This window comes from Chiloscyllium punctatum, chromosome 19, assembly GCF_047496795.1.
Source record: "Chiloscyllium punctatum isolate Juve2018m chromosome 19, sChiPun1.3, whole genome shotgun sequence".
In the NCBI taxonomy this organism is placed as follows: Eukaryota; Metazoa; Chordata; class Chondrichthyes; order Orectolobiformes; family Hemiscylliidae; genus Chiloscyllium; species Chiloscyllium punctatum.
In genome coordinates this window covers 66985099-67007395 of record NC_092757.1, presented here as the reverse complement: position 1 = coordinate 67007395, position 22297 = coordinate 66985099, and the positions used below count along the sequence as shown (strand labels likewise).

Genomic DNA, 22297 nt, shown 5'->3' with positions numbered 1-22297 from the left:
AGGATGGTGAGTGGCTAGTTGGAAAAATTGAAGATGGTGGCGTTCCAATGCAACTGCTGCCCTTGTCCTTCTAGATGGAAGTGGTTGTGGGTTTGGAAGGTGCTGTCTGAGGATTTTTGATGAATTTTGGCAGTGCATCTTGTAGATAGTACACACTGCTGCTACTGAGCATTGGTGTTGGAGAGAGTGGATGCTGTGGGTGTAGTGCCAAATCACTTGGATTGCTTTGTCCTGGATGGTACTTAGCTTCTTCAGGGTTGTTGGAGCTGCACCTGTACATGGGAAGTGTTCCATCACATTGTATGTGGTCTGTACTAAGTCTCCTAAAAATATGTGCTAAAACAATAGCAAAAGCACACTATAATGCAGATTCTCGAAGCAAGAGGAAATTTGAGTATAAATAAAGCATTTTTTTTTTATTTTGCAAACAATTATTCAATCTCTCAAACTAATTTCACAAAAAACTATACCCAAACATAGTTCACAGAAAAGACAACAAGTTCTGAACAGAGAATCTGAAATTTTAGTTGCAAAGGACCCACAACTGAACTGATGTTTTGAGAATTACTTCCTCGCTGGAATACACAAACTATAATTTCTAGATCTTTGAATGCCCTTTGAGGCAATAAAATTAACATCTACAATTGAATTTTCTTAAAACACAGGTTTACTGTTAAGAGTGACTGAGGACTCTAGCTCTGTACTCACAGTTAAATGATGAAGGGTGGGGAATCTCACAGAAATGTACAGAAAATGGAGGCCTGGATAGAATGGGTGTGGAGATGATGTTTCCAATAGTGGGAAAAAACCAGGGCTGGGGGCATAACCTCAGAGTGAAGGGGTGACCCTTTAGAAGTGAGATGAGGAGGATTTTCTTCAGCTAAAGGGTGGTGAATCTGTGGAATTCATTGCTACAGAAGGCTGTGGAGGCCAGGTCACTGAATGTATTTAAAAGCAGAGAAAGATAGATTCTCGATTAGTAAAGGCAAAGATTACAGGGAGAAGACACGAGAACAGTTGAGAAAAATATCAGCCATGATTGAATAGCGGAGCAGACTTGATGGGCCAAATTGCATAATCCTGCTCCTTTATCTTTTGGTTGAAGATGTTGGGTCCTTTAAACTGCATACTGTAACCTAGCTCACACTAAGTCCCATTCAGCCCAAGCCCTTAGGATTGTTGACAGAACTCCATACAGTTGCTAGAGGATGGAATTGAATCCAGGTTCCTGGCGCTGTATGGAATTCTCTCACGTTTTGCATTGTGGGTCAACCTTCAAGTAACTGCAGCGGTTCAAGAAAGCAGCTCAGCATCACCTTCGAGGGCAACTCGAGATAGGAAATAAATGCTGGCCAGCCAGCGACACCCACATCCCACAAAAAGAAGAAATAGAAACAGTGCTAACCATTGAGCCATCATGCTACTCACGCTGAAGTGGATTCAGTGATAACTTATCAAAAAGGGAATCTTTCTGTTTTTACATAAAAGGAAAAATCTTTGGTGCAAGGAATTACATTTATTGGAATGCTTTATGAAAAAGCATACCGCAGAAGGAGGCTGTGAAATTTCCATCTGCTGCTGGATGCCCAATGTTACTGTGAACTGCCAAAAGCAGAATATAAAGCAATTGTGTTGCTTGCCTTTAAGCAATTTCTTGTCAATTTCTTTACACAACAACTTAATTTCCCAAAGACTAATCTATTAACATATGACTACAAACACCACATTAGCATTAAGGCAAGAGTGAGGCAGTCATTCTGTGTCTTTATAGCTGTTGAAATACAAATCATTCAGAACTTGGAAGTTACATATAATGCTGGATATGGCATACGGTAACACAAAATACTCATAACATTGAGGCTTGCTGCTACCCTCATTATAGAAAGGCATTGCATTTTTGAAACCAGGAAAGATGTGCACTATAAATCAAATGATTTGTTTTGGAACAAAGTGGTGATTGAAATATTCAGTATGCTCTCAGACTTTCATATGGATTAGCACAATACTGCCTTCTACTTGGAGGTGGTATTGATAAACAAGGATTCATGAATCTTTACAGAAGCTGGTCAAGAGAGCTGCTGTAATCAAGGGTCACTAATTTCTCTGGCATCACGTTTGGATTGACACAATTAAACTTGGTTCTATCAACTCAATGTAACATTAGTACTTGATCCAAGATTTCAGGTTTTTTTTGATAAATATTATAAGTCCATTACTACATCCTTTGCAAATGAAGCGTTTGCAGGACTGAAACAGATGCTGAAAAAGATTTAACCATTTTCTACTGCAATTGGAGATCAGAGCTCGTAGTAAATCTGAAGACTTAAAATAGGATATTTCCATATGGGAGCATAAATTTAGAATACAGAACCTGCTTCCTTGATTCCCAGACCTGTTTAAGTATTTGTACTTTTTGGCTACAGCTATAGCTCTTTAAAGACAAGTGTCCAATCAATGCCAGTGTTTAATTTGGATTGTATGTAGTATTAATTATAATTAAATAGGGCTGCCTAAACCAAAGAAAACTTGCATCCAGATCACCTGACTGAGAAAGGGAATACCATGCTAAGGAAACAATTCGCTTTGAGACATTTCCAGTTGACAGAAACAAATACTAAATTTAGGATTCTCTAAGATACTAACAGAAGAAATTTAAATGTAGACCAAGCACTGGTTATACGTGCAGCATGAACTTTGAATGTTTCACAGCATTTGGAGATTCAGCATTCAGATATACTGAATTAACAGATAAAGCAGATAAGCAGCACAGATAATGATCTTCCTACCCAATCTTCATGGTGGAAACCGCTGTCACTGTTCAGAAGAATGATGCGTCTAGGAGGCAGACTAAGTTTTATTGATGGTGTTTAACATGAAAATAGAGACAGTTGAGTTGCAAGATCTGGAATCAGCAAATGCTGTCATTCATAGATCAGATAGCCAAATGGCTAATTTGCTTTAATTGATGAAATTGTTTTTATTTCACCATAGTTCTAATAATGCAAGCTAAATATTAATTTAGATAAAACAAACTAGCATTTGAAGTGAGAAGGATTAATAATAGACTATTAACTCCAAAGAAACAAGCAACGGGAATGCTTGTAGCTAATAAAACACTCATCCACTATCATAACATTTCCAGAGAAAATAAGGATTGAGAAAGATCAAAGCCAAACAGTTTTACCCCTCAGCAAGTTTTCATACAGACCTATGTAGAGTTTAGTACAACATAACAGCTTTATCTTTTTGCAACTCAGTCTTTTAAATACCCTGTAATGGTTTCTCACCATTTAAATTTTAAACCTTGTTTGTCCCGTGTCCCAGAACATGTCTACATTTATCTAGAAGGTTTAACAAAAATAAAATACATGCAACACAATTTATTAATTGCCTCTTCCAATGAGTCAGAATTTAGCTTCTGACTTTTGACAACATTTACTCTTAAAGTTGCATGATCAGGCATTGTTTAACCCTCAGTCACACTGCATTACTCCAATCAAAATATAAAAATCAACTTTCTGCATCCTTAAGGATCTATCAGAAATTTTGCACATGGAGTGTCCTTTGGATGAATGAAGTGTAACACTTTGGTATGGCTGCCAATTAAATATATGGGAAAATTACTACTGCTGCAAATACAATATAATTCTGAATGAATGTCAGTCTAATTATTATGAATTAGAAATGCTGGTGTGAAGCATATTAATCGAGATGCACATGGTACTCACCCAACAACATTTGTAGTATATAGAAAATAAGTCCATATATACTGTTTGGTTGATTCAAAGCACTATCTTTTCCAAAAATGATTCCAACAAGGCCAAATCCTCGTCCCCATCTGCAATAAATGATCATTATAATTAAATGACATGACAGTAATGTTCATAGAATGAGGAACCAAAGACAGAAAACACCATCTGCTTGCACATCTAACAACATGGAAAAATAACAGCTATTTTTTTCCCCCCAAGTGCAGCAGATCAGGCTTATTAAATTTATAAATCATACTGCATTGGATCTAGATATAACAAAAACACTTTGGCAGTTATGAAATTTCAGCTGCTTCTAAGACAGCTAAAACTGCTAAAAAGTGCTTATTGCGTAGCCTCTACTCCAGGGATAGCTGTTTGTTTCCATCTCTAGAAACATTAGTTCATTTAACATCTGTTCCTAATGGCGCAGGATATAATTTATGCACATCACAATTATTGCCTACAGAACATGCTCTCCATATGAACCAGAGAGAAGAATTCTGTTAAGTTTACAGGTGCAACGGGCAAAAACCAAATTGGTCCATCAATTTCCGCAACAGGAATGTTTGGACTGGGAAGCAAAAGACAAAGATTTTAAAAATCACACTGGTGCAAGAATGTGATGAGACAGTGGGCCAGAGTAAAAGTTGCCAGTAGGCTGAACTTGATGCAGATGAAAAGGAAACAAAGTACTGTGGATGTTGGAGACCTGGAATAAAACATGTTGTACTAATTCAGCAGATCTGGTAGCATCTCTAGAAAGAGGAAGAGAGTAAATGCTTCAAGTCTGATAAGACTCTTCTTTGATTCAGAAGGTACACTGAACTTAAAACATTAACAGATCTGCTGCGTATCTCCTATTTATTTAATAGGAGCTTAAATACTCATACCAGAGCAGGCAAAATATGTTTACATCAGAGGGGAGAGGTAAATTTCTGGAGATCATCCACTTGTTGTAATGGTAACTAAATAGAGATAGAAATCTCAGATAAGCAGCAGTTCAATCGGATTTAGAACAGTCACACACTAAGGAGGCCATTCATGCAATCACACCTGTCTAGCTCTGTGAAAAAGCTAGTCAGTTAATCTCTCAGTCCTTGCCTTTTCTCAAAACTCTACAAATATTCAACTTAAGTAAAGTCAAATTCCCCTTTCAAAGTTACAATGACATCAAAATCGGTTTTCAGGACCCCTTCAGGCAGCGCATAATTTGCTGTGTAAAATAATTCTCATCTGCTCTCTGATTCCTTTGTTCCCCAGGGCAGGATTGACTGGCACAAGGGGTCATAGTTTTAAGATATTAGGAGGAAGGTATAGAGGAGACGCCAGAGGTAGGTTCTTTATGCAGAGAGTTGTGAATGCATGGAATGAATTGCCAGCGGTGGTGGTGGAAGCAGAGTCAGTTAGGGATATTTAAGTGACTGCTGGGTATGCACATGGATAGCAGTGAGTTGACGGGTGCATAGGGTTAAGTTATTTTATTTACATTAGAATTAATCCTTGACACAACATCGTGGGCCAAAAGGGCCTGTTCTGTGCTGTACTTTTTCTATGTTCTATGTTTGCTTGCTCTGATGTAACTTGAATGTAAACCAGGTGTTACCAGCGTCAGATTTGCCTTAGCAGTCAGAGTACCTTTTAATCAGGTGTGTGTCCATTGCTCATTGAAGCAGCAGCCCAGCCATCTTCAACTGCTTCATTAATAACAACAAGCCCTGTCATAAGTCAGAAAGGGGAATTTCACTGATGACTATACAACATTCAGATGCTGAAGCAGTCTATGGCCAAAAATAGCAAGACCTGGGGCAATACCTAGATAGAAGAAAGTGAGGACAGTAGATATGGAGATCAGAGTTGAAGAGCGTGGTGCTGGAAAAGCACCAGCGGTCAGGCAGCATCCGAGGAGGAGAGTCAACATTTTGGGCAGAAGCCCTTCCTCAGGAATGAGGCTTGTAGGCCAAGGAGTCTGGAGATCAGGAGGTGAGGTAGCTGGGAATGTGATAGGTAGATGAAGGAGAGGATGAAAGTGATAGGTTGGAGAGAGGGTGGAGCAGAATAGGTGGGAAGGAAGATGGACAGGTGGGACAGTTCAAGAGGGTGGTGCCAAGTTGGAAATCTGGGACTGGGAGGTGGAGGGTGGGGAAATGGGGAAACTGGTGAAATCCACATCTTCCAGGTGGTGAGGAGGGTGGTTAGGGTTTGACGATGAAGGCGGGCCAGGACTTGCATGTCCTTGGCAGAGTGGGAGTTAAAATGTTCAGCCTCAGGGCGGTGGGGTTGGTTAACACAGGTGTCCTAGAGAGGTCTCTGAAATAATGCGCAAGTTGACGTCCTGTCTCCACAGTGTAGAGACGACCGCATCAGGTGTAACAGACACAGGAGATGACTTGTGTAGAAATACAGGTGAATTTCTGTTGGATGTGGAAGGATCTTTTGGGCCCTTGGACAGAGGTGAGGGGTGAGGTGTGGGCGCAGGTTTTGCACTTCCTGTGGTGGCAGGGGAAAGTACCGGGAGGGTTGAGTGGGGGCTTGGACCTAACAAGGGGTCGTGGAGGGAATGGTCTCTCCGAAACACAGATGGGGCAGGGAGGGAAATATCTCTGGTGGTGGGGTCTGTTTGTAGATGGCAGAAATAGCAGAGAATGATGCGTTGCACCTCAAGGTTGATGGGGTGGAAGATGAGGAGCGGGGGGTTCTGTCCTTGGTGAGGTTCGAGGGCAGAATTGCAGGAAGTGGAGGAAATGCACTTGAGGGCATAGTCGTCCACATAGGAGGGGACATCACAGTCTTTGAAGAGGGAGGCCATCTGGGATGTTCTGTGATGGAATTGGTCCTCCTGGGAGCAGATGCGGTGGAGGAATTAGGAATAAGGGATAGCATTTTTACAGGAGGCAGGGTGGGAGGTGGTGTCGTCCACATAGCTGTGGGAGTTGGTGGGTTTGTAGTTGATGTCCATGTTGAGTCGGTTGCCAGAAATGGAGATGGAAAGGTCCAGGAAAGGGAGGGAAGTGTCTGAGATGGTCCAGGTAAACTTGAGGTAGAGTGGAAGGTGTTTGTGAAATTGACGAACTGCTCAACCTCCTTGTGGGAACAAGAGGTAGTGCCGATACAGTCATCGATTTAGCAGAGGAAAAGATAGGGAAGGTATTGGTGTAGTTGCTGAAGATGGATGGACTGTTCCATGTGCCTGAAGAGGCAGACATAGCTGGGGCCCATGCAGGTGTCCATGGCTAATTCTGTGGTCTGGAGGAAGTGGGAGGATTGGAAGGAGAAATTGTTGAGGGTGAGTACAGTTCAGCAAGTCGAATGAGTGTGTCGATGGAAGTGCACTGGTTGGGTGGGCATGAGAGGAAGAAACTGAGGGTTTGGAGGCCTTCGTCAATGCAGGTAGATGTGTTCAGGGAGTGGGTGCCCATGGTGATGATAAGGCCTTTGGAGGAGGGAAAGGGCAGAGGTGGTGTTCCGTACATAGGTGGGGAGTCCCTAGACTAAGGGGGACATGATGGTGTGAAGATATGAGGAGATACGTTCGGTGGGGCAGGAGCAGGGAGAGATGATGGGTTAACCAGGGCAGTCAGGTTTGAGAATTTTGGCTAAGAGATAGAACCAGGCAGTGCGGAGTTCCAATGTGTGGTTGGAGCTTGTGGATAGGAGATCCCCTGAGGTGATGAGGTTGTGGATGGACTGGGAGATGACAGTTTTGTGATGGGAGGGGGAGATTGTAATTGAGGGGGCAGTAGGAAGGAGTAGCCATGTAACACCTGGCTTCAGCGGTGCAGAGGTCGATGTGCCAATCGACCACTGTGCCCCCCACCACCACCAACCTTGTCTGCTGGTTTAATGAGGAGGTTGGGGTTAGAGTGGAGGGAGCGGAGAGCTGCATATTGCGAGGGTGAGAGGTTGGGGTGGGTAATAGGGGTGGACAGGTTGAGGCGGTCCATGTCATGGTGGCAGCTGGAGATGAAGAGATTGATGGTGGGTAACAGACCAACATGGGGTGTCCAAGTGGACGGAGTATGTTGGAGGCAGGAAAAGGGGATCCTCGGAGGGTGGGGGAGAGTTCTGATGGAAGTAGTGCGGAGGTGGAGAAAGAAAAATTCAATGTTGCAGCGCACGTGGAATTCGTTGACCTGAGAGCATAGTGGGACGGAGGTGAGACCTTTACTGAGGATAGGTTGACAATGCCTCGATAGACTTACAAATGGCAAGTAACATTTGTGCCATATAAGTGCCAGTTAGTGACCATTCCAACAAAACAGAAACTAACCTTCACCCCTTGACATTCAATGGCATTATCATTGTCGAATCACCCACTATCAACACCTTGATGGATTACTATTGATCAATAAAATGAACAAGGCATATAAATACTGTGGCTACAACAGCAGGTCAAAGGCTAGGAGTGCTGCAATGAATAACACCTTCTGATTTTCCAATACCTGACACCATCTACAAGGTAAAGTCGGGAAAGTGAAACAACACCCCCCACTTATGTGAACGAATGCAGCTCAACAATGCTCAAGAAGTTTGGCACCACCCAGGTCAAAGCATCCTGCTTAATTGGCAGTTCAACCATAAACATTCAGTCACAGGAGTGTGTACCATCTACAAGATACACTGTAGAAACTCAGCGAGACCCCTTCGAATGGTAATGCAGCAGCTACCTGGAAACATTATTTCTGAGTACCTCTCCAAGCCACTGAATATTCTGACGTGGAAATATATTGACATTCTTTCGGTATCGCAGAATCAAAATCCTGGAACTCACTCCCTAACAGCATTGTGGGTGGAACTACACTAAACTAATTGCAGCAGTTCAAGACGACAGCTTTACTATCACCTTCAAGTGCAACTAGGGACAGGAAATAATTGCTTGCCCAGCCAGGGGGTCACACTCCATGGATGAACTTTTTAAAAAATTACACGATAGTATAACTCAAGGATGCAACAATTGAAACTCAGAATTAAACTGGATAGACTATCTTTCATACATGTACATCTCCACTACATCCAGACAGAAACTCTTTAGAGACAAAGCCAATTACAAATTGTTAATCTGCTTATGCATATACTTGCATACTCGTAAGTGGTTTTCATTTACAGACAAATGGCTAGAGCAGAGAGCAAAAATGTAATCAGATCTCACTCAACTGAAACAGAAGAAGAATATGCTTCTCATGACTGGGTCACTCAATATTTACCCTTACTAGTTCAGGGTTCCTCCCCAGCCATGTTTCATTCTCCTTTATCCTTTGTGTTCCGAACAAGCGAGTGTGCTGTCTGTCTGACTTATTCCATATTCAGGGATTCTGTCAGATGATCAAACAAATGGAATGTGATATTTTCCATAGGGATATTCTCATGAAACACCTCAAACTAGACTAATGAACTGAAACATCATGAGTGTGAAATATCCATGGACCTTTTAAACTAACTTCCATTCTTATTCCCTGCTTCACACTTAAACTACATTTCCCAATTCTGCTATTTTGAGACCTTTTCCCTTTCAGAGTGTTACTTCTCACAAATTACAACTTGTGCCACTTTACATTCCATGACAGTCAGAAGTCCTGATACGTGACACCAATTAACTTTGCAGGAGTAACAAAAGAATTGGGTGGAATAGCATGGTAGGCCTTAGTCAGCATTCGATGAATTTGAGTGGACTTTTTTAAAAAAGATAATTGAGGAATAAGTCAAAGAGGATACTTAATGAAATGGAATAAAACAGATTAGCATGATTAGCAAACAAAAAGAAATGTACCTTAAATAATGAAAACTACTTAACTAGTTGAGGACGATACAAGAGGGAAAAGAAAAAATACACCAGAATAATAAAAAGGAAAGCTATAACAAATAAAACAGATGCAACTCAGACAAATCTACAAATCAGTTATAGTCATACAGTATGAAAACAGACCCTTCAGTCCAACTTGGCTGTGCCAACCAGACATCCCAATCTGACCTCATCCCATTTACCAGCATTTGGCTCATATTCCTCCCTACCCTTCCTCTTCAAGTACCTATCCAGATGCCCTTTAAATACTGCAATTGTACCATCCTCCATCACCACCTCTGGCAGCTCATTCCATAAACACCCTCTGCATGAAAGTTACTCCTCAGGTCCTTTCAAAGTTTTTCCCTCACCTTAAACCTATGCCTCCACTCTAATTAGAAAAAGACGTAAGCCATTCACCCTACCCATGCCCTTCATGATTTATAAGCCTCTAAGGTCATCCCTCAGCCTCCGATGCTCCAGGCAAAAAAGCCCCAACCACTCCCTAGAATTCAAACCCTCCAGTCCCAGCAATATCTTTTGTAAGCCCTCTCAAATTTAACAACATATTTGCCAAGGAAAGTAGACCAGAATTGCAACCAATACTCTAAAATTGGCCTCACCAATGATGTGTACAACTGCAACATGACATCCCAACTCCTATACTCAAAAGTTCCAGCCAATGAGGCAAGCGAGCCAAACGCCATCTTCACCAACTTGTCTACCTGTGCCTCCACTTTCAAGGAACTATTGTGTTTTGGCACCAAACGATGATTTTTTAAAAACTGACTGGAAGATTATACGTTTGATGAATCCAGGACAGCATCAACTTTCCAATTCTGAAAACTCCTGCATCTCAGGCCTCTTCAACTGATGACAGAGTTAGAAACTGCAATGCAGAAAACCAATTGAGAAGCAAGTCAGAAGCAGCACTGTTCATGACATAAAGTTGACCTGGATGTGATTTAATGCTAAAAAAATAGTGTTAGCTTTTGCTTTAAGACCTGCATTAATCATTAACAGTGGAGTTTACAGTAATAGCTTGGATAACTGCCAGCATTATATAATCGCAGACATTTCTATTAATTCTACCACTACTTGTTTAACCTACAATAAAAATCAAAGCTTGCTTTTAGTCAGAATTGTCATTAGCTTCAAACATATCCTACATCATGATATGGGCACTTTCAGCCTCAGCGCCTGACCTCCAAACTTCACCGATTACGACAAGCTTAACTTAGAGATTGACATTCATATGGCAAACCATATAGAGTCAGAGTCAAACAGCATGGAATCGTACCATTCAACCCAACTAGTCCACGTCGACTATGTCCACAAACTTAAACTAGTCCCACTTGCTTGCATGTGGCCCATATCCCTCCAAAATCTTTTCTATATACGTACTTATCCAAAATATCTTTTAAATGTTGATACTTTTGCAAGCGATATCAACACATTTCCACACATGCTGTAAGTAGCTAATATTATCAATAATGCATACATCACACTCTTACGTGCGAGGACAGATATTCCCTACAATCACAGCAAAAGCCTCAAACAGTTCAGATAATTTTCAAACAAGTTTGTCAGTCACTTCATTGTAGTGATTCTGTGTCGCTGCTGCAAAAAACAACTAAATAATGCAAACCATTGCTCAAGAATAAAGTTTTGGTGAAGTTACTTCAAGTAGAAATCTTTGCACAGTAAATTTCAGGGCATGGAGTCTATCTAAAGTTAGACAGTCACTTAGATTCTAAATAACTAATTATTATTTATTATACAAGGCAAGACCAGATAGGTTCAGGATGTGATTAACGTCATTTCAACTGACTCCTGCCTTTGTTGAGCTTTAATATGTAAAGTCACAGATACACGTAACAACAAAAGCATAAGTTCATTGTTACTTTTTAGTAGAAGTCCAGTTCCAAGAAGTGATCTGAATATATTGAAGCAATCAAACAATTAATATTTTTTTCAGGATTAGAATGACCTTTGAGCAATGGCAACAAACGTCACTGCCTCAAATAAAGGGCCAGACTAATGATCAAAATGCAATTGGTAAATTATCAACTTGTTTGAAAAAGGATCTATGCTCCTTCACACAGTCAGGAAAAAACTGATTGTATCAGGATTATATTTCTCACTAAACTGCAAAACAGAACTCTAGATACACACTGAAACCTCAGGCAGTTAGGATCTTCAAAAATGAGATTGAAATGGTGATAATGACATTATATCAGTATCTAAAATTTGCATCAAAAAAATGTCCAAACCTACAGCTCAGCGAGCAAACCTACAACCTAAATGTTCACACGTTCCCTCCTCTCAAGTCATCAGCTTCGCATTGGGTCATTGACACAAGTCCCCTCCAATACCACAGATAGCCATGCAGTGTGCTAACCAAATGAAATAACGTCTAGCAAATAATTTTCCACAGCCAAGTCTAATCAGGCATTTTCAAATGCATGTAGTGGAAATCAGTAGATTGTATTTAGCAACAAGTGAGACTAAGTTTGAACTCAGCACGAACCTGAAACAGCTTATCCTTAGCTGCACAATCACACCAAACAACCCATATCCAACCCCACCATAACTCCAGCACGTAAACATTAAATTCACATAGACAATTGACAATGGTCAGGTTAGAAAAACAATAATGCTGGTAAACATTTGAAAATGCCACAAATTATTGCCAACTTCAAAAAGTCAAACTGTTACAGCCCTGAAAATTCAACATATGAGCTGAAACGGAATTAAAACAAGAATAGTTGACAAGCAGGAGGCTGGAAGAACACAGCATCATGAGATGGGAGCCCTTTCCTGATGAAGGGCTTTGGCCCGAAACGTCGATTTTCCTGCTCCTCAGATGCTGCCTGACCTGCTGTGCTTTTCCAGCACCACTCTAATCTAGACTCTGGTTTCCAGCATCTGCAGTCCTCCCTTTTGCCTAGCATCAGGGGATGGACAAGTCAACATTGATTTCGCCACCTCCTGATGCTGCCCAGCTTGCCGCGTTCTTCCAGCCCCCTGTTTTTCAACTTTGGATTACAGCTTCCGCAGTCATTTTTGTCTCCAAAAACAAGAATAACCACTTTTCTATTTATATTCTGGGGTTTTGGATATAGCTTTTTGAAATCTATAACTTTTGTGGAAACATAAAAATGGAAAGGAACTGGGTATTTAAAGTCAAATATTTGAATAATTCCACAGCCTTGCTCAAAGGTAAAAATAGTCCAAACCTTTCTTTTCTGCCATGACCTACATTAGAGATGGCAATTATTTTGTTACAATTATCTGGCCTCAAAGTTTAATCACTGAACCTCGATTAATCAGAAAAAAAGTCTTGGGAGTCTCCCCATTGCAGCATCAATTATTTCTTACATGATTTTTTACCTCTACCAGTTTATCTAGATGTTTCATTGAGATTTACTTTGAAGAGGTGACAAAGATGAGGCAGAGTGACAGGTGTTCTCTATATGGACATCAGCAAAGGGTTTGACAAGATTTTGCATGGTAGACTGGAGTTAGTAAGGTTATATCACGTGGGATTTAGGGGGATGTAGACGACTGGATGCAAAATTGGATTGAAGATCAGAGAGAGGCTGATGGTAGAGGGTTGCCTTTCAGACTGGAGCCCTTGACCATCACGTATATAAGTGATTTGGATGTGAACACAGGAGGTACGGTTAGTAAGTTTTCAGATGGTGATGTAGTGGACAGTCAAGATTATCCTAGAGAACAATGGGACCTTGATCAGATGGGCCAATGGGCCGAAGACTGACAGATGAAATTTAGTTTAGATAAATGGGAGGTGCTGCATTTTGGTCGGGCAAACCAGGGCAGGCCGTATGCAAACAAAGAGTACCCGAGGGGCGCAGGTGCATAGTCCCTTGAAAGTGAAATCTCAAGTAGACAGGGTGGTGAAGGCGATATTAAGCACACTTGCCCTTCTTGGTCAGAACACTGAATATCAGAGTTGGGATGTCATGTTGTTGTATGGCACATGGGTGAGTCCACTTTTAGAATACTACATACAATTCTGGTCACTCTTCTATAGGAAAGACTATATTAAACTTGAGAAGGTGCAGAAAGAATTTACAGTTGCCAGGACTGAAATATTTATAGAGATTGAAAAGGCTGTGGCATTTTTGGCCCTGTGGTGTCAGAGGCTGAGGGGTGGCACTATAGAGAGGTGATTAAATCATGCGGGGCATGGATTGAGTGAATAGCCATGATCTTTTGGGGGAGTCCAAAGCTAGAGTGCATATGGGATGCTTGATTGGCATGAGCCAGTTGGACCAAATGGTCTGTTTCTATGCTGAATGGCTCTATGACTATATTATTCCAAATGCTGGTCACTCTTGGTAACAAGATATTTACTAATGTCAGTCTTCATGTGTTAGTTGAACCAGTTTTTAAATTGAGTGTGCGTTGTTGGAAAAGGACAGCAGGTCAGGCAGCATCTGAGGAGCTGGAGAATCGACGTTTCGGGCCGGAGCCCTTCATCAGGGATGGGGTGTAGAGATAAATGGGAGGGGAGTGTGGGCTGGGGAGAAGGTAGCTGGGAGTGCAATAGGTGGATGGAGGTGGGGATAAAGATAAAGATGATAGGTTGGAGGAGAGGGTGCAGCGGATAGGTGGGAAGCAAGATTGACGAGTGGGACAGGTCATGAGGGCAGTGTTGAGCTGGAAGATTGGAACTGGGGTAAGGTGGGGGGAGGGGAAATGAGGAAACTGGTGAAGTCTACATTGATGCCCTGGGGTTGAAGGGTCCTGAGGCGGAAGATAAGACTTTCTTCCTCCAGGTCTCGGGTGGTGAGGAAGCAGCAGTGGAGAAGGCCCAGGACCTGCATGTGGCAGAGTGCGAGGGGGAGTTGAAACATTTGGCCATGGGATGGTGGGGTTGATTGGTGCGGGTGTCCCGGAGATGTTTACTGAAGCACTCTGCGAGAAGGCGTCCAGTCTCCCCATTGTAGAGGAGAACGCATCGGGAGCAATGGATACAATAAACGACGTGTGGAAGTGCAGCTGAAACTTTGATGGATGTGGAAGGCTCCTTTGGGGCCTTGGACGGAGGTGAGGGGGGAGGTGTCGGCGCAGGCTTTGCAAATTCTGCAGTGGCAGGGGAAGGTGCCGGGAGGGGAGGTTGGGTTGTTAGGGGGGCATGGACCTGACCAAGTAGTCGCGGAGAGAACAGTCTTTGCGGAAAGTAGATAGGGATAGGGAGGGTAATATATCTGTGGTGGTGTGGTCCATTTGTAGGTGGCAGAAATGTCAGAGGATGATGCGATTTATGCGGAGGTTGGTGGGATGGAAGGTGACAACCGGGAGGGGGGGGGGGGGGGGGGGGGGGGGGGGTGTCTGTCCTTGTTGCAGTTGAGGTGTGGGCTTCAACAATGGAGGTGTGGGTCATGGATGAGATGCGTTGGAAGGCATCTTCAACCACGTGGGAGGGGAGATTTTGGTGGGGGGCGGGTGATGTTGGAGGTGGGAGAAGGGGTCCTCTGTGGGAGGTCAGGTGTCTTGGTTGGAAAGGTTGGCACAGAGGCAGAGGAAGAAACATTTAAGATTGCAGCGTGTGCCAAACTCATTAATCTGGGACCGTACAGTGATAAAAGGCAGAGGGCTAAACATTCATCTTCAGTGAGGGGGTGGTCTGGGTGAATGGTGAAGACACGGCAGGGATGGGAGTTACACCGGCACCACCCCCCACTTCTTCCTCCACTACATTAATGACCGCATCGAGGCCACCTCGTGCTCCCACAAAGAGGTCGAACAGTTCATTAACTTCACCAACATATTCCACCCCGACTTTAAAATTCACCTGGACCATCTCTGGCACCTCCCTCCCCTACCTAGACCTCTCCATCTCCATCCACGAGACCGACTTAACACTGACATTTTTTACAAAGCCACCAACTCCTATAGCTACCTGGACTACATCTCCTCCCACCCTACCTCCTGCAAAAATGTTACCCATATTGCAAATTCCTTCGTATCTGCTCCCAGGAGGACCAGTTCCACCACAGAACACACCAGATGGCCTCCTTCTTTAAAGACCGAAATTTCCCCTCCCACCTGGTTGAAGATGCCCTCCAACATCACATCCACGACCAGCACTTCCGCCCTTGAAGCCCACCCCTCAAACTGCAACAAGGAATGAACCCCCCCCACCCCGGTCCTCACCTTTCACCCCACCAACCTCTGCATAAATCACATCATCCTCTGACATTTCCGCCACCTACAAATGGACCCCACCACCACGGATATATTTCCCTCCCCACCCATATCCATTTTCCACAAAGATAGTTTCCTCCACGACTACCTAGTAAGGTCCATGCCCTCCCCTAACAAGCCACCATCCCCTCCTGGCACCTTCCCCTGCTCCCACACCACCGTCCAAGGCCCCAAAGGAGCTTTCCACATCCAAAGTTTCACCTGCACTTCCACACGTCATTTATTGTAGCTTTGGACTCCCCCAAAAGATCATGGCTATTCAGTCTATCCATACCCCACATGATTTATCAACCTCTAATTTAAATATTTCAGTCCTGGCAACTGTAAATCCTTCCTGTACCTTCTCAACTTTAATATCGTCTTTCCTATACAAGAGCAACAGGAATTGTACATAGTATTCTAAAAGTGGCCTCACCAATGCCCTGTATAACCACATGACATCCCAACTCTGATATTCAGTGTTCTGACCAAGAAGGGCAAGTGTGCTTAACACTGCCTTCACCATCCTGTCTACTTGAGATTTCACTTTCCAGGGACTATTTACCTGTGGCCCTCGGTTTCTTTGTTTGGCAACACTCCCCAGGACCCCACCATTAACTGTATACCTCCTGCCCTGGTTTACCCTACCAAAATGCAGCACCTCCTATTTTATCTAAACTAAATTCTATCTACCAGTCCTCGGCCCATTGGCCCATCTGATCAAGGTCCTGTTGTTCTCTAGGATAATCTTGACTGTCCACTACATCACCATCTGAAAACTTACTAACCATACCTCCTGTGTTCACATCCAAATCACTTATATACATGATGGTCAAGGGCTCCAGTCTGAAAAGCAACCCTCCACCACCACCACCTCTCTGATCTTCAAGACAATTTTGCATCCAGTTGTCTACCTCCCCCTGAATCCCACGTGATATAACCTTACTAAACCCAGTCTACCATGCAGAATCTTGTCAAACCCTTTGCTGAAGTCCATGTAGACAACACCTGTCACTCTGTCTTCAATTGTCTTTGTCACCTCTTCAAAACAAAACCTCAAGAAACATCTGGATAAACTAGTCGAGCTAAACAAAAATCATGTAAGAAATAATTAGATGCTGCAATGGGGAGACTCCCAAGATTTTTTTCTTGATTAATGAGGTTCAGTGATTAAACTTTGAGGCCAGGTAATTGTAGCAAAATAATTGCCATCTCTAATGTAGGTCATGGCAGAAAAGAAAGGTTTAGACTATTTTTACCTTTGAGCAAGGCTGTGGAATTACGCAAACATTTGACTTTAAATACCCAGTTCCTTTCCATTTTTATGTCTCCACAAAAGTTGCAGATTTCAAAAAGGTATATTCAAAACCCCAGAATATAAATAGTAGAGGTTATTCTTGTTTTACAGTCAAGGGCTCTAAAATGGTACAGGGCTATCGATTTTCCTGCTCCTCGGATGCTGCCTGACCTGCTGTGCTTTTCCAGCACCACACTCTCAACTCTGATTTCCAGCATCTACAGACCTTTCTGTCTCCTATCTGAACTTGTTTCTAACTCTTGCAGTCTAATATTCTAAATTTAAAAGATAGTTTCCATTTTAAATTTTCCCCATTAAAAGCACTGGACTTCACTTTAGCCCCTTCTAATATGGCCGTTTATTACAGGGAGAACGAGTTAGTTTCTGTGTACGTCCTCCAATGGTACATAGTCTCAAGGTCCCTGATGAAAATTATATATTTTTGCTTTGTTCAATTGGCATTTGCATCGGCTTGAACAGGAATTAGCTTGCTTCTCCACCCACAATGGTATGTGCACATTGCAATGGACACTAGCGAAAGTTCTCTGAAGGCTGATTTTCCTAACAGAAAAATCTATTGCACATAAATTATGAAGCAACCTACAATGCTGTAAGAAGATTAATACCCTGATACAACGAATCATCACGGACACCGGGCAAATCTGAAACTACACCTTAAAACTGTCAAAGGTTTTAGCAGATAGATTATATGTTATGATCGTGCACCAGATCGCCAAATTTATATTATGATCTGGCCAAGGATAAGTCATCCTTTTGTTTTGAAAAAAAAAGGAGATCTCAGATACCTAAGAGAATAAAACCAGAAGATTTAGAAGTTATGAACAAACAATAAACATTACTTTACAACAAAACTCCCCACAGCAAACAGAATCCCTTCAGTACAGAAAGGGGCCACTAAGGCTATCAACTCTGCACCAACCCACTGAAGACCATCCCCATCCAGACTGTAAATATATGGCTTACTTATAAGTATGTGGCTGGCTGCCACTGTGGATGTACTCGGCATTCGGAGGCCTTTGGGGACGCTCCGTTACGCGCGCGCGCAGGATAAGGTCATGTGGTGCATTGCACCGTTCCAAAACAAGGTCACGTGATGCACTGTTTCACGTGCCGGAGGTGTGCAGGGAGGTCACGTGGTACTCTGTTTCGCGGGCAAAACAAGGTCACGTGGGGTCGAACATCCGGGAATGGAAGGAGGCAGAGAATGGAGTCAGGCTAACAACCAATCAGAAGATAATCCCACCTCAGTGACTGCATAATGTTTTGTACTATATAAAAGACTGGGTCTGAGACAAGGGTGTGGTATTTTTCTGAACTGACACACTGTATAGTTTGTCAGGGACGGAAAGGTCAAGACCCAGAGCTCTGTATGCTTTATCCGCTTACTGTAAAATAAACTCAATAAGTGTGAGACTGAATATCTTCTCCTATTGCTTCATTTTAAAGAACACGCAGGACTTGGCTTACACATAGAAGAAAGTAAGCTGGTAGATTGAGCCAGAGTCCGACAAGACCCAAAGTCCCACCCTATCCCCGTAATCCTTCATTTACCTTGGCTAATCTGCCTAGCCTGCACACCCTAGGCACTACTGACTAATGTTGGGATTAGGGGAGGAAACAGAGGCACCTGGAGAACATGCAAACTCCACACAGTCACCTAAGGTGGAAATGAACTTGCATCCCTGGAGCTGTGAGGCAGTAGCGCTAACCACTGAGCCACCGTGCCACCCTCAAAGACCAAATACAATTAATTTTGCAATTTCCTTCACTCTCACACTGAGCTACACTGAGCCATTACGGATTGAGTTCTCAGAAGAATCTGCTTCCATGAAATTTCCTGAGCCTTAACCCAAATAACTCCTGAGCTCCTTGAAATCTCCAGAGTCCCAGCTCCTTGAGCAGCTAGAGCAGGACCTTTCTGGGACTGATTCTCATCCTCATGCTCCTTGTACTTTACTGGCTACCAACTTTAAAAAGTAACCTTCTCCCCTGACTGACTATCCAAATACCTCAAGTTGTCTGTTCAATAACACTGGAAGTTTTGAGTAATTGAATGAAAACTTCACAACAGATCCATCCCTATTGCTAGGCAGGATTAAATATGACAATCCAGTAGCAAAATGTAACAACCTCTTGGAACCGTCTGTTCTCAGAATGTTACAATTCACAGATTGCTGGCTCCTACATAGATTGAATTGATACAATAAAAAAAATTCATCTCAAAGCCTAACAGGAATTAATGCATAAATCTGATTCATCAAATTGTCTTAGTGCCATTCAGGTTGGATTCGGTTAACATTTGCACCAGCATCCTCCCATCAGGAGATGCACAAGCTCCAATTTCCCCTAACTGAAAAGTAATAAGTCATTTCTGAAAGAATAAATCAAAATTGGAAATTAACAATTACTTATTGATCTCCGTCACAGTTAGCAGAACAATAATTGACAAAATAAGTAACGGGGCAGGGGATGCTGCAAAGACTGTCACAATAACTCAAGTAAATGATGACATATTTCGTAAGCATTGCTCAAACCTTGGCCCTGGTGTCTGAGCTCTTTACGAAGGGATCACACACAAATCCAGATAAGGCAGGGCAGCTTGTCACCAGAGTCTATCAGCATGTTATCTTGAACCCTAATTTACATTTGTGTTCTATTCATACAAGCCATCGAGACTGAACAAAAAGTTAGCCCTTTCCTAGCATTACGTGTGCTAATTCTGTTTTGAGATCATCTTTAAAACTATCCTCAGGACATTTTCCCTACAATGGAAACATCTGCATTCTTGCTCCCCAATTTGCAAGTGCACATGATTGTATTCCATTTCAGGAGATTCTGAATGCTTTTAATTATGCAGGTCCAGTTTGCTGGGCCTCAAAAGTTATAGTCATAGATTAGGATTAACAGACTAGAGTCACACAGTTACACAGCATGGAAACAGACCCTTCAGGCCCACCTGCCCATGCCGACCAGAAATTCTAAATTAATCTTGTCCCATTTTCCAGCATTTCGCCCATCTCCCTCTGAACCCTTCATATCCATATCCCTTTTAAATGTTATTGTGGGAGGTTAGAAATGTAGTTTCTGCAGGTGGAGGAGGAGGTGGGGAACATTACACAAACAGTTGCAGGATTCTTGCAGCATACTTAAGGCTAAGATTTTAACGAAAATAAAGGTTTTTGTTTTAAGAAAAAGTTTTAAACTAAAAAATAACTTTAAAGTGTTGTAGTTGACCACAAAAGAATCAGTAGGGGCATTTCACGATAAAGTTTATAGTATGATGAGAACAAGCTGTAACAAACAAGGAACAAAGAATGCAGACATACAAGGACAGCAGGATGGTCAGAAAAGAAAATAACTAGAGAAAAAAAACAAGTGAGGTAATCGGCTTATGATAGGATGGGAAAAGGGAGGCGTGATTCCGCAACTTGCAAACTGAATAAGAATGCTTGCATGCTTTGTTTTCGCATGCATTTCTGCTTGATTGCAGAGGCGTCCGGTACTTGCAAGGCTATAATAAATTGTTCTTGTTTCCAAGGCTTTGTCTCAGGCTGATTTGAGTGAGTTCTGTTTCGCACAATTGGGGGCTCATCCGGGATTCAAAACTCCGATTGCTCAACACTCTTGGGACAACAGGGGAGGTGCACCTCGCCGATTTCGGTGATCTCCGACTCCCTTGCTTGTCGTTCGCGGTTTGGGTGAATACGATCCAGACTGGGAGACCCTGGAAACAAGGCAGGCAGACACGGCTGGTTCGGTCGGGCAACGTTTGTGCACAAGACCCGGGTAGGGAAAGGTCTTAAAGGATATATCCGGGCGACTGGGGCAGTGGTATTTGCTGAGGAATTGCCGCGGGACAGGGCGCACCGAAATGACCAGGTAACTCTGTGCACAGACCAAGGTAAGAAAAGAGATCTTTAAGTATTGCCTTGGTGGTCGGGATGTACGGAAAGTACGGGGAATTGGCGATATATAAAATAAAGCATATGTCAATGGAAAACAGCCCGTGTCAGAATGGCTAGTAGCTGAAGGGCTACTGAGGGTGCACTTTGTAACTAACTTATGGCCAGACGTCCAGAAAAATATTTAAAAGCTAGAGGAGTTGGTGCAGGAAGCTCAAAGTGTCTGTGAGACACAATGCAAGAGTGAGTGAGTGAGTGAGTGCTGTACAGCTAGTAGAAAGTTTAACCCTTTGTGATTCGGTTTGAATGCACATTTGTTTGTTGCTGATTGAATGTTAACAGTTGAAGTCTCAAAAAGCATATAATTGGCCAAATTAATTAAATTTGCAATAATGGGAGGCAAGGGGAGTTGCCTGTGTAATGATTGATCTGCAAATAATGTTAAAGGGGGATATATCCCGCCCGACAGTTCTTTGGGGAGAATGTTGAGTAATTGGGAACACAACTCCCGGACGCAGGAGAAAGATAAGGCTACAATGATAAACTATTGTTGTTTCGTTTGGACTAGAGAAAGTATTAAGGCACCTGGTATTTTTATTTGGCCCAAATACGGGTCCGATGAGGATTGGCTGTGTCAAGATCTTAATATAGAACATCGAGGGATTCTATGTTGCGCCGATCCAAGCCCACCTAACCTACACTAGCCCACTATCCTCCATTTGCCTACCCAATGCCCGTAAATGCCCATAAAGAGGGAGAGTCCACCACTGCTACTGGCAGGGCATTCCATGAACTCACGGCTCGCCGAGTAAAGAATCTACCCGTAACATCTGTCCTATACCAACACCCCTTAATTTAAAGCTATGCCCCCTCGTAATAGCTGACTCCATACGTGGAAAAAGGTTCTCATGGTCAACCCTATCTAAACCCCTAATCATCTTGTATACCTCTATCAAGTCACCCCCAAACCTTCTTTTCTCCAATGAAAACAGCCCCAAGTGCCTCAGCCTTTCCTCATACGATCTTCCTACCATACCAGGCAACATCCTGGTAAACCTCCTCTGCACCCGTTCCAGTGCCTCCACATCCTTCCTATAGTATGGCGACCAAAACTGCACACAATACTCCAGATACGGCCACACTACAGTCTTATACAACTGCAACATGACCTCAGGACTCTGGAACTCAATTCCTCTACCAATAAAGCCAGTACGCCATATGCCTTCTTCACAGCACTATTTACCTAGGTGGCAACTTTCAGAGATCTGTGTACATGGACACCAAGAATCCCTCTGCTCATCCACACTACCAAGTATCCAACCATTAGCCCAGT

General features: G+C 42.8%; 1 protein-coding gene across 1 annotated transcript in view; it reads right to left on the bottom strand.

The window, feature by feature from the left end:
* vkorc1l1 (vitamin K epoxide reductase complex, subunit 1-like 1) overlaps nucleotides 1-22297 on the bottom strand; it is a 53240-nt gene that overhangs the window by 4333 nt on the left and 26610 nt on the right. The window contains exon 2 of the mRNA XM_072589584.1: nucleotides 3729-3838. Coding sequence (XP_072445685.1) covers nucleotides 3729-3838 — 110 coding nt within the window. The remainder of the gene's footprint in view (nucleotides 1-3728; nucleotides 3839-22297) is intronic.